Source organism: Ochlerotatus camptorhynchus, unplaced genomic scaffold, assembly GCF_037179485.1.
Source record: "Ochlerotatus camptorhynchus isolate MF236.1 unplaced genomic scaffold, CSIRO-AGI_Acam_v1.1 ptg000211l, whole genome shotgun sequence".
NCBI lineage: Eukaryota > Metazoa > Arthropoda > Insecta > Diptera > Culicidae > Ochlerotatus > Ochlerotatus camptorhynchus.
This window is the reverse complement of record NW_027040701.1, coordinates 281,839-294,460: the sequence shown is the minus strand read 5'-3', so window position 1 is coordinate 294,460 and position 12,622 is coordinate 281,839. Positions and strand designations below refer to the sequence as shown.

General features: G+C 34.9%; 1 protein-coding gene across 1 annotated transcript; it reads left to right on the top strand.

The window, feature by feature from the left end:
* Window positions 1-2,904: 2,904 nt before the first annotated feature.
* Window positions 2,905-6,528, top strand: LOC135703207 (annulin-like). Its single transcript, XM_065224329.1, has 5 exons — window positions 2,905-2,911; window positions 2,979-3,443; window positions 4,796-5,161; window positions 5,223-5,770; window positions 6,475-6,528. The coding sequence occupies exons 1-5, from the start codon at window positions 2,905-2,907 to the stop codon at window positions 6,526-6,528; spliced, it is 1,440 nt and encodes a 479-aa protein (XP_065080401.1).
* The last annotated feature ends 6,094 nt before the right edge of the window (window positions 6,529-12,622 follow it).

The following is a 12,622-nucleotide window of genomic DNA, read 5'->3' as shown; positions in this document are numbered from 1 at the left end:
AATGATGAAATGTGTCAGGTAAATTCTATTTGAAATTCTATATTAATATAATTTGGTAACTTTTATATGATCGTCATATGATAAATGAAAATCGGTCAAATTATAATAATTATCTGAAATGGATTTGAAACCTATAAGCATAAGCTTTACTATTCACCACAATATAATATATGTGCCATAAATCAATCGAAGTAAAGTTTATGTGAAAATCACATGAAATTTACTTTTTTTTTTGACACATATATTTAATCGATTTCTAAAAATAAATCGAAAAATAAATATCAGGCAAAGGGAGCTGAAAGCTTGTGTCTTTTTTGGGATTCGACCCTGAACTGTTGAGGTGTGATGCTTTTGGTGTCTGAGCTCGATTCCACTGGGCCAATGCTGACTTCAATATTGAGCTCGTTCAATTAGCATGAAGTAAGAACAGCTCTCCCGACATGGAATGTAGTGCAACGTTATGCTCGTTTTGCTAGAGTGAAGAAAAATAACACTGGCAAATTTATGCTCCGTTTCGGTGGTGCCGTTTGTTCAAATCTTTCTTAATGCTCCTGTGTGCGATAAAACAACGACTACATTATATGAGTTCATGGAACTGGTTCATGAAGTTCGAGTACTAGTGCTGGAATCTGAATTAGCCGTGTAGAAGGCTTACAATTAGAATCTTAGAAAAGTAAATATTGCAGTAGAATCAGTTTTTTTTTCAATCTCAATACATTCTTTTTCGGAACCCCTTATCTTATGGAACAATAATAAACAAAGATTATTCAATGCAGTTTCTTTGGTGTTAGCAATATCAAGTTCGACTAATCATTTTAATGAGTGTACGATAACATCGTTGAAAATTGTTTCAATAATTTATAAAGAACAATCATGTAAGATGTTTTTATTGGGAGCGATATTCATCCCGGAAAACCATGCCAAAACAGATGTTTGCTGTTGGATTTCTTAAAAGGCAAATCTATATGACTATATAATGATTGGGATAGATCTGTTTACAAGCTTTAAACCTCAAAAATCAAAGGAAGCTATTCCAATGAGATATACATGTTTTCCTATACTGCACAGTTAAATGACTGTCCAATAGTTTCTACATGTCTGTTTACACGCTACATATCAACAAACGTCAAAAATCGTTAAAAGCAACTCCAATAAAATAAAAATAATAATCTTATAAGATACATCGTTTAGTGAGCAATACTCATCATGAAAACAGGTATATTTTACTAAATTTTCTCATAGTGCAGACTCATATGATTTTCCATTAGTTTCTAGATGTCTGTTCTCACCCAATATTCATATACATCTTACCTATCGCTAAACACGTTCGAAGCAAAGTTTTATCAAGTACTAAGTATATGAAATTACGATAGTTTCAGTGTTCACTCGGCTGTCGACAAAAGCAGGCCACTCTGGATGTGTGCTACGCGATCGTCTGTTTTCTCGGCAGCAACCATTGTGTGGTCCTCCTCATTGTTCTTCATCAGCAGTTCTTTCGGTCGATGCGTCGTCGACTTTGGAAAGCAACCGTTTCGTGATGAGTGTGTGAGTGCTGACCACGTTTAGCGTCCATTGCTGCAATGGACGCGCTCTGACCCTCGTTGGCGTACTACAATTTGCCATACAATGAAACTACTGGAAGCGGCTCCAGTTCTGATGGAGGAGGCTTTTTGGATAGCGGAAGATAAAGTGTTTATTGTGTTGTACCTTTTGACTATAGTTTTAAAATGTATTGTATAGTGACCAAGAATCCTCGGCTCTGTAAAGTTAATTCGGTTGAGCCTTATCAAATAAATTAATAAACAAAAAAAAAATTACGATAGAAATCATTCCATATCGCAGGCATAGTTTTTGAGTGATAATCCGATGGAATCTATCAATCATCAAATAGAATGAATAAATCTGGTGACATTGCTATGTTAAAAGATGGATCCAATAAACGGTACATGTCGATTTGTTTCAGTGTACCAGGAAAAAAGCACTTCAAGCTTCAAAAAAGCGCTGATTCTGAAGATGCCTCCCTAGTACAGTACTACCGAGGTACATAACATATCGAATATTGAATTCCCTTTATACTAAGATAAGATTTAGTTTTAGTTTATAGTTTTAAAATGTAAATTGTTATACTGATATGCTGGTTTAGAAAACCTGGTTGAAATACTGAATTGCCAAGGCAATTCAAAATGTAAAAACGCTTAGATATATATCATAACAATTAGTGCTGCAGTAGCTGGAGCAAATGTAATTTATTTTGAATTTCAAACAATAAAGTGTTAAAAGAGCTGAAGCGTGTCTCTTTTTCCTTACTCATGGATATTTTTCTTTCGATTAAAATTGCCTCAGATTTTCGACGTGGTTAAGGTGTTTCGCTGTGAGATCGTTATTCTCGTAACCACTTCGTAACTTTAAGTGCACAAGTATCAGTTTCTACGACATGTACACCATTAAAACTGTCACTCCACGTTGAAGTAGCAATTCCTGGTGAAATGAAGCACTGATTTCCGAGATTTGTGTAATTGAAATTTCGAAGTGAAACTGAATGTATAGCCTACGTGGTGGCCATTTGTAGACTCTACAAGGAATCACCTTAATGTGCATCCTCTTTGCAACTTTATCTTCACTAAATCACATGTAGCCATAGCGAGCCTGGGCTCGTTTACATCATTATTATTTTGCCTCAAAACAGATGGAGGCGTGTTGAAAAAAACCAGTTTGATTGGCAAGAATCAGCCTAAAAATAGTCGAACCAAATGTGCGCCGTGTTTTTCGGGGATTCCCAAAACGATGGTCAAACAAAAATTATCCCGGTGTATAATAGATGTTTGACAGTTTGACTTGCACAGTCAGCCAGTGATAAAGATAGCTCCCGTTGGCTCCTGCGTAAACTATTTGAATTCAATCAGTATGGCAGGTAAATTATAATTCATATTTTGTAACTCTTAACAGATAGATTATATGCTTTAAATCCTTACTTCTAGCCCCCAACAAAAAGGACATGCGATTGAAGATAGAGAAAGTGGATCTCTGTCTGAAGGCAAACGGAGAGGCTCATCGGACGAGTCGATTTGAATTGATGAGGGCTGAAAATCCTATGTTGGTGGTCAGGCGAGGTCAACCGTTCCAGCTTAAGTTGTCATGCGATAGACCTTTCGACGAGAACCGGGATGTGATTTCGTTCAAATTATCTGTGAACGATGATGGCTTCGTACTGAATTTGACTGATGGTGGCGCAAAATCCGATTGGAAGGCCGTTCTGGAATCGGTGGAGAAAAATGTGCTCACGATCAGGGTCAGGGCATCGGCCAGGGCTTCGGTGTCGACATGGAACATGGCTATCGAGACGAAGTTAACGGGATCGGAGGAACCAATTAACGTGAACAAGTCGTTTGAATTTTATTTGCTGTTCAATCCTTGGTGTGAAAATGATTGTGTATTTCTCAAAGGTTTGTGCAAAGCAGTGTTGGGAAAATTCATGACATGGGTGACATCGTTTAGTTTTTAGTTGCAACATAACGTTTTTTCGAGGGGGACGACTCTACATATTCAGGAAGGATAGTGTTTTGCTGTGGCTAGCTGCGCGCACGCTGAGTAGATAGAAAGCAGATTGATGACAATTCTGAAGATTTTCTGCAAAAAGATTATGTGCGATGCAAGTAGATGCGAGAAAAAAAAAGAAGATTTTTCGTCGATTGATTTGTGAATGTGAGATCTCAGTCTTTTTAAAGGATTTGTTTTGATTGTAAAGTGTAATTTTTGTTTTGCTGGAAACAAGTTTTTAAACGTGGTAATGCATCACTAATGAGTGCTCTTTCTACCACTGCTTATCATTTTAATGTGTACAGAGCAAACAAAAAACAATTTTATTTATTAGCAGAGCATTTCCAGTCGATGGTGTGTTATAATGCAGTTCTTCTTTACCCAACTATTGTGTTGTTCCATCGACCATCGACTGGAAATGCTCTCGCAACGTGGGGTTTTAGGTAGTGATGAAAACGTCGCTAGAACTATTCCACAGCCGCAGTCAGTTTATGAGCAAAAAGAGGGACGCACATTTTTGCCTGTGGACTTGGAGACATACTTCAAGTCCCCGCGTACATCGTACGGGTTAGGCAAAAATGTGCGTCTATCTTGAAAAAACTGACGCATTAATGGCCCTTCGCTCATTTTCAACTTCTATTCAATTTTCATACTGCCGTACTCTAACGGAACTATCCACCTACCCTCTTCTAAAGATCATTTTCTAGCTAATAAATCATCACACTAAAGCTTCATGTTAGCATTTCCAACCAACTCTGAAAATCGTTAACTTCGCGTATGAAGTAACATAAAAAACACTTTGAATGGACCATCATTATACTTGTTGTAAATAAATTAATATCGATTTAATTTTTTTTTAAACCATAATATTGAGGTTCGAATGGAAAAGAATCATAAAATGTATTTCTCGGAATAAACATATTAATCCACAAGTATACAAGTACATTTGCGTTTTAAACTATGGCACGCATAAACAATTTTTATACTAAGTGTGTATACTTTCTCTTTATACCAGGCTATGCGTCGGTCAGAAGAGTTTCGATCTAGCGTTACTTTTAATCTATTTAGATTTGAATATTTTTTGAGTATAGAATTGAAATTTAGATGTGACGCCTCCTCGCATTTTTGGATAATTTTCTAACTGATTCTAAACTTATGATTAGCATTGTTGCACACCCATCTTCTAACTATGTCCAAAATCTCATGATTTACAAGATTACATTTTGTTTCTCTAAAAATAACTTGAATGCTTTTCCAGACGAACGACTCCGCGTGGAGTACGTCCTCAACGACAAGACAATGATTTGGCAGGGTGCGACTGACAGCATCAATTCAATAGACTGGGCGTTAGGACATTTCGCGCAGAATATTCTGGAGTGCAGTTTCCTGCTGTTGTCCATGGTTGGACCTGTTAGTGCAACGGATCGTGGTAATCCAATTTTTGTGGCTCGTGCCCTTTCGGCAGTTGTGCATGAAAAGTTTGACGAAGGAGCGGGACTGTGGGCTGTGGAGCATTCGCCCAACTCATGGGTTGGATCGGTTGATATCTTACAACAGTTTTACCAGTCGAGAAAACCCGTCAAATCTGGACAATGCTGGGTGTTTGCCGGAGTATTAGCTACCAGTAATTTAATGCTTCATTGAAATACTTTTTTCAAATACCTAAACCGTTTATTTTATTGTAGTCTCACGAGCTGTAGGGATTCCGTGTCGCATAGTAACCAATTTCAAATCCGGCCACGAATCAGATAAGTCGGGGTCGACGGAACGTGATGAGAGCATGTGTAATTTCAACGTATGGAATGAACTGTGGATGAAAAGGCCAGATATTGGGGAAAGATGCAAAGAGGAGTTGTACGATGGATGGCAGGTAGTTGAAGCGTTTGGGCCGGCACCTGTGAACGCAGTTAAACGTGGAGATATCACTGTGAAATATGATTGTGATTCCGTATTCGGTGAGGTTAATCCCAATGTGAGGTATTTTGAAGATACTGATAGTGGTCAACCGGAGCTTAAGATAGATTCTATGGAAATCAGAACGATTATCAGCACCAAAGCGGTGGGAGTTAATGAGCGTGAAGACATCACTGAATCGTACAAATCAAAGGAAGGGACTTTTAAGAGAAGAACTGCAATTAGTGTAGCGATGATGCAAGCCAAAAATACAAGATTGGACATGGCTGTCAACAAGGAGGAAACAAGGGTTGGCGAAAGCTCAAAGGTGAAACCGGCGGTAAAGTCGAGTTGGTTGTCAACCGTGAGGCATGCATATAAGCGGGTAGTGAAGTGTTCTTCAAAGGTTGAAGAGGAGAAAAAGTTAAAAGCGAAGTTAAACGCCAAATCCAAGGCGAAGTTGAAGTCGAAGTCAAAGGTGGATACGAAGCTGAAATTCAAGGCTGAAGCGAAGTCCCAAGTTAAATCAGATGCGGAGTCAAAGGTGAAGCCAAAAATAGGGGTAATAGTACTATACGTTGTTTATTTTGACTATGAAACTATGAAAGTTTGCATTGATTAGCTTGGGACCGAAGAGAGTACCAGAGCTGAGCCTAAAAACTGAGCTCGTTTCATTGGGACCTGCTAGCCTTACACTCAAAAAATATTGAAATCTAAATAGTTTAAAAGTTACGCTAGATCGCAACTCTTCGTACCGAAGCATAGGTCGGTATAAAGGGAGAGAATGCAAACTTAGTATAAACATGGTTTATGCGTGCCATAGTATAAAATCGAAATATACTTACAATGCATACCTAGATACGGTTTATTCGAGAGAATGTATTTTTTGATTCTTTATTTTATTTATGGTAAATATTATTGTTTTCAAATAAAAATAAAAATTGTCTCCAGAAAGTTTTTTTAATTATTTTATTTTTTATGAATATTTTTAAAAAAATACTTACAATTTCGATGGTCATTAGGATGAACTCCTGCTCACCACAGTCTAGCTGCCCAGCAGATCACAGGCACAGTAGAAGCACCGACGAACCGACGTGACAGCTCATAGAAGCTTCTTTCAAAATCTTGCCCAAGACGTCATATTTAAAATACGACGCATTTCGCGCCAAATCGAATCGAAGCTGGCAGCACCCTCTCAGACAGGGTTGCTTCCACTCACTTGCTATAAAAACAATAATTTTCTGGATTTCGAAACCATTAGACGTTATAATGATATTTTGTACTTATTAGATACAAGAAGATGTTGAAAGGCAAGTATCTGACACATAAAACCTGTCAATTTCGCTTCCAGAGGGTTACAATAAGCGATTTTATGATTCGTGAGCGTTCACTCAGAGTGAGCGCTCGCGAGTCGTAAAATCGCTGATTGTGACTATCTGAAAGCGAATTTGACAGGTTTTATGTGTCAAACACTTTCCTTTCTACCTTTTCTTGTATCTAACAAGTTCAAAATATGATTATAACATCTAAAGATTTCAAAATTCAGAAAATCATTTTTTTATAGCAAGTGAGTGGAAGCAAGCCTGCTCTCAGATTTCAATAAAATTTTCTGGATGTGTAGACTTTGACTAAATAAGCACTTTTGCATACTCAGTTTTTCCAAAATTTATCTAGACTAACATTTGAGAAGGGCCAAACTTTTTCTGCCGATTTTTTTCAAAAAAATATTATGGAAAAATGACAACTCCAACAAAAATATGCTGTATGGATGACTTTTAGGAAATTGACCAAATTATCGAAAAAAACACTGAAAAAAATTTCATTTGAGACCTACACTAAAACAAATCGATTCTTAAAATTTAAAGTCGATTTAAAAAAATGGCCATGTTTGATTTGGATGAAACTTTGCCTCAAGATAGGTAATTATGTTTACTACCATCCGTTCTTACATCGCGAAATGGGCACTTGTAAGGAAAAAAAGTTTTCCTTACAAAAACTTTTTCATGTCTGAACTGATTTTTTTAACGTACCATTTTTACACAAAACTAAACCAGTGAAGCTCAAAATCATCTCAGATCCCAATGAAGCTCCATTTGTGATTCAATTTTGTCTTATCAGCAACTAATCACTTGGATTAATCGAGAATTCCATATGAAAAGGGCTTATATCATTAGAAAATAATATAATTGATTATATTGTCTACTACTGAGGCAAAATCCGATACTCCTATAGCAACTTAGAATTCTTAGCTCAAATTATCCATAAAGAATTAGGTATGAATAAAATTTAAATTGAGATCTTCTTTCGAATCAACAACGATTTGGGAAGTCAACGTATCGCATCATAATTCTATATGCCCTTCTGTTATTTATACCTAAACCATTAACATTATATACCTACCACTTCATTCTATCTATGAGCACTATAAAACTAAGGTTGATTTCATACTAGCAGCAGTCAATCTGACAACGAAAGTTGTGAAGACAAGTTGTAGTAAAATTATTATCATGGACCAAAGTAGTAAATTAAGGCTCAAAGGATTGAAATGTTGTGCGAATATAAATAATCCTAGATGCAACCGAAATAAGTTACGGGCCATATCGTCAACGATGGTAGAAAAAATACATTCTATGGGATATAACCACGAAATTGATGAAACGATGAGCATTTGTGAGTCATGCCGTAGCGTGATATCTCATAATAGAAGTCCAGTTATGAAAAAACGCCGATCGGTTGGAAATGAAGTAAATATCCAACCGTCAACTAGTGGGAAGCATGAAAATGTAAAATTAATGATCAACAGTTTAAGAATTATGTCACAAGATGCAATAATAGAAAAAATGCTTTTTAATATTTCTACTAGAACACCTAATTGCTTTTTCCGTGCTTGCGAAAAGTTTTTTTTTTTAATTCTTTATTTGAGAGATTTTTAGCCTTAGGCTAGTTCATCTCTAGATTGCGAAAAGTGTTCCTTCCAATGAACATATTGAAGAGAATCAAATGACAAACAAGATGTTGTGTTTCAACAGTGGCTGAATACTGATCGTTGTAATTTGGAAACGTTTATCAAGCCTGTTGATGAATTTGTTTCGTATCTCATTGATAAAATTAACAAACTTATAACTCATGACTTTATTTACAAACAACAGTCATCTTTTCTAAGAAATAAAAAAGAATCATTAAAAGAAGGCGAAATTCTAGCAATGGAATAATTCTCAAGCAACAATACATCCATTTGAAGAAAGACAATGACTCACGATACAGTTGCAGTTCAGTTGTTCATCTCAAAAATAATAGATTTTATTAAACAATCGATAAATTTTTCTAAAATTACTTTTATGTCAGATGGGGCAGCATCACAATACAAAAAAAAAAAAAACTTTGCTAGTCTGTGTAGATTTCAGTCAAAGCATGGATTAGAAGCAGAATGGCATTTTTTTGCAACGTCTCATGGAAAAGGTTCCTGTGATGCCATTGGCTTGCTCGAGATTATGGAAACACCATAACAACTCCACGAGAATTATATAACTGGGCAGTTGAACAAACAGATAAAAATATCACAAAACTACGTTTCGAGTACATATCCACTGAACAGTACATCGAAATGTCAGAAGAACTCGAAGAACTATATAACAGCACAAATACAATATCTGACACACAGAAATTCCACTGTTTTGTGCCTATAACTGGTGACAAAGTAGCGGCAAAAAGGTATTCTAAATCAGAAGATTAACCAAAAATATTTAACTTGATTGGAAAAAGGAAAAAATATCATGTATGAAAATAGGTTTAAAACATTGCAAATATATAAATAAATGATATATGAAAAATCTTGTCTTTTTTCTCTCACATATTATCAAATTTTGCATCAGTAGTAGACAACAGAATAAGGGAATGATATTTTTTTGACAAGGTCTACATGTCCAAATAGTTTTATTGAACTCTGAGAGGGTGCTGCCAATTCCAAATACGATTTGGCGAGAAATGCATCATGAGCCCTTTTCAAATGAAATTCTCGATTAATCAAAGTGAACTTAAGTGCTGGTTGGACAAAATTGAATCGCAAATTGAGCTTCATTGGATTCTGAGATGATTTTGAGCTTCACTGGTTTAGTTTTGTGTGAAAATGGCAAATCAAAAAAAAAAAAAAAAGTTCAGACATCAAAAAGTTTTTGTAAGAAAAACTTTTTTTCCTTAAAAGTGCCCATCTCGCGATGTATGGACGGTTGGTAGTAAACGTAATTACCTATCTTGAGGCAAAGTTTCATCCAAATCAAACATGGCCATTTTTTTTAAATCGACTTTAAATTTTAAAAATAGATTTTTTTCAGTGTAGGTCTCATATGAAATTTTTTCCAGTATTTTTTTTCGATAACTTGGACAATTTTCTAAAAGTTATCTATACATCACATTTTTGTAGGAGTTGTCATTTTTCCATAATATTTTTTTGAAAAAAATCGGCAGAAAAAGTTTGGCCCTTCTCAAATGTTAGTCTAGATAAATTTTGGAAAAACTGAGTATGCAAAGTGGCATATTTAGTCAAGGTCCACACATCCAGAAAGTTTCATTGAAATCTGAGAGGGTGCTGCCAGCTCCGAATACGATTTGGCGCGAAATGCGTCACGTTAAACACTACCGCCACCTACTCATCCGATCGAGCAAGGATACGAACACACGCTAAATTTAAATTGACTTGGTTGGTGTCTCACCTCGTTTGACAGATCTTATCGCTCATTGGACAGACTAAATCGCTTATTTTGCAAATCGAATTGTGGACAGAAAAATGGAATATTTACGTATTTAGAGAAATTAGTGGCATCGCGTGTGATAATGTGCGTGAAAGAGCTCCGTACGATCGGTGTTGATGTTGGTTCGCTTGCAACTATTTTTTACTAAAAAAAAAAAAAAAAAGGATGGATTTTAATTATTTAAGCTTGCTTTCAGCTCTTCGATGATGAAACACCTCTAGGATTATATTATAATATTTCATTTATATTATTGAATTTTGCATTTATATTATAAATATTCACTTTTTCAGCTTAGAGATGAACTAGCCTACAGAAGTTAAAGTAAAGTTAATGTAAAGTTAAAGTAAAGTTAAAGTATAATTAAAGTTAAGTTAAAGTTAAGTTAAAGTTAAAGTTAAGTTAAAGTTAAAGTTAAGTTAAAGTTAAGTTAAAGTTAAGTTAAAGTTAAGTTAAAGTTAAGTTAAAGCTAAGTTAAAGTTAAGTTAAAGTTAAGTTTAAGTTAGGTTAAAGTTAAGTTAAAGTTAAGTTAAAGTTAAGTTAAAGTTAAGTTAAAGTTAAGTTAAAGTTAAGTTAAAGTTAAGTTAAAGTTAAGTTAAAGTTAAGTTAAAGTTAAGTTAAAGTTAAGTTAAAGTTAAGTTAAAGTTAAGTTAAAGTTAAGTTAAAGTTAAGTTAAAGTTAAATTAAAGTTAAGTTAAAGTTAAGTTAAAGTTAAGTTAAAGTTAAGTTAAAGTTAAGTTAAAGTTAAGTTAAAGTTAAGTTAAAGTTAAGTTAAAGTTAAGTTAAAGTTAAGTTAAAGTTAAGTTAAAGTTAAGTTAAAGTTAAGTCAAAGTGAAGTTAAAGTTAAGTTAAAGTTAAGTTAAAGTTAAGTTAAAGTTAAGTTAAAGTTAAGTTAAAGTTAAGTTAAAGTTAAGTTAAAGTTAAAGTTAAAGTTAAGTTAAAGTTAAGTTGAAGTTATGTTAAAGTTAAGTTAAAGTTAAGTTGAAGTTATGTTAAAGTTAAGTTAAAGTTAAGTTAAAGTTAAGTTAAAGTTAAGTTAAAGCTAAGTTAAATTTAAGTTAAAGTTAAGTTAAAGTTAGGTTAAAGTTAAGTTAAAGTTAAGTTAAAGTTAAGTTAAAGTTAAGTTAAAGTTAAGTTAAAGTTAAGTTGAAGTTAAGTTGAAGTTAAGTTAAAGTTAAGTTAAAGTTAAGTTAAAGTTAAGTCAAAGTTAAGTTAAAGTTAAGTTAAAGTTAAGTTGAAGTTATGTTAAAGTTAAGTTAAAGTTAAGTTGAAGTTTAGTTAAAGTTAAGTTAAAATAAAGGTAATATCATTTTATATTCTGTTTATACTCACGAGTGCGAGTGTGTGTGCGTGTGTATGCGCCGGTTTTTGTGTTTGTGTACCTATTATAAATCACTACAATCAGCATTAGTTTACCAAAAACGATCCCGGCTGCTGCAAACCTTTCCCCACATCCAACATCCCAGTGATTTCTCGTGGAAGCGCAGAGGATTTTTCGGTTTCCTTCACAGCGAGTATCACGTCAACACATTCCTTCCCATTCCCTATTGGACCTGCATTCGGACACGGCCGGCGCTGGTATTGCTAAATATTAGATCTTCAGTTTTTACACATTGAGGATGAATGTTAGTCCCAAACATCATCTGTTGGTTCTCTGTGTAATTGCAGCTGATCTGGTAATAACAGAGTAGCAACCGTGGGCGGTCAATAATGCTAATGCTAATGCTATTTTGCAAATCGAATTGTGGACAAACGAAATGCTCCAGTGTCAAGTCGGATCGTCGTTGGTAGAAGTACGCCGGGACGAAGCTCTTCACTAGCACGAAGCTCCGAAGGGAATCCAGATGTTCTTTTTCCTATCATTTTAGTAAACGTTGATCGAATTCCACTCCGTTTTTCGGACTTAGTATAATTTTGATGAAAATTTTAATCGAACTAATGTATAAATTTTGAAAAACTTTAAAATGCATAAATTGTAATATTTTTGAGTGTAGAGTTACCTCTATCCAGCATTTTACGAGCGCTTATGGCCACCACAATCTGACTGAGTTTTTGGTAGGGAACAATTGATTTGACGTTTGGGTTGTGTCGTGTGACGTGTAAACGTTCAAATTTGAACGTTTACACATCAAACGACACAACCCAAACTTCAAATCTTATGTTCCCTACCAGAAACTCAGCCAGATTGTGGCGACCATAAGCGATCGTAAAATACTGGATGGTGTTAGTTTGTTTACTAAAATGAACTATGACGATTGTATATGGCAAGTTTTGCTATAATCAATCCTTCTCGTGTTTATTCGCAAAATTTACATCACTTGCGTAGGAAATCAATTTGGCAAGGCATTTGTGACCAGCATACACCTTCCGATCGTATGAAACAGGTAAATATATGTCCAAATGCGCCCGTAAATTTTATGGTTTTGTAACTGTTTCTGACAAAATAG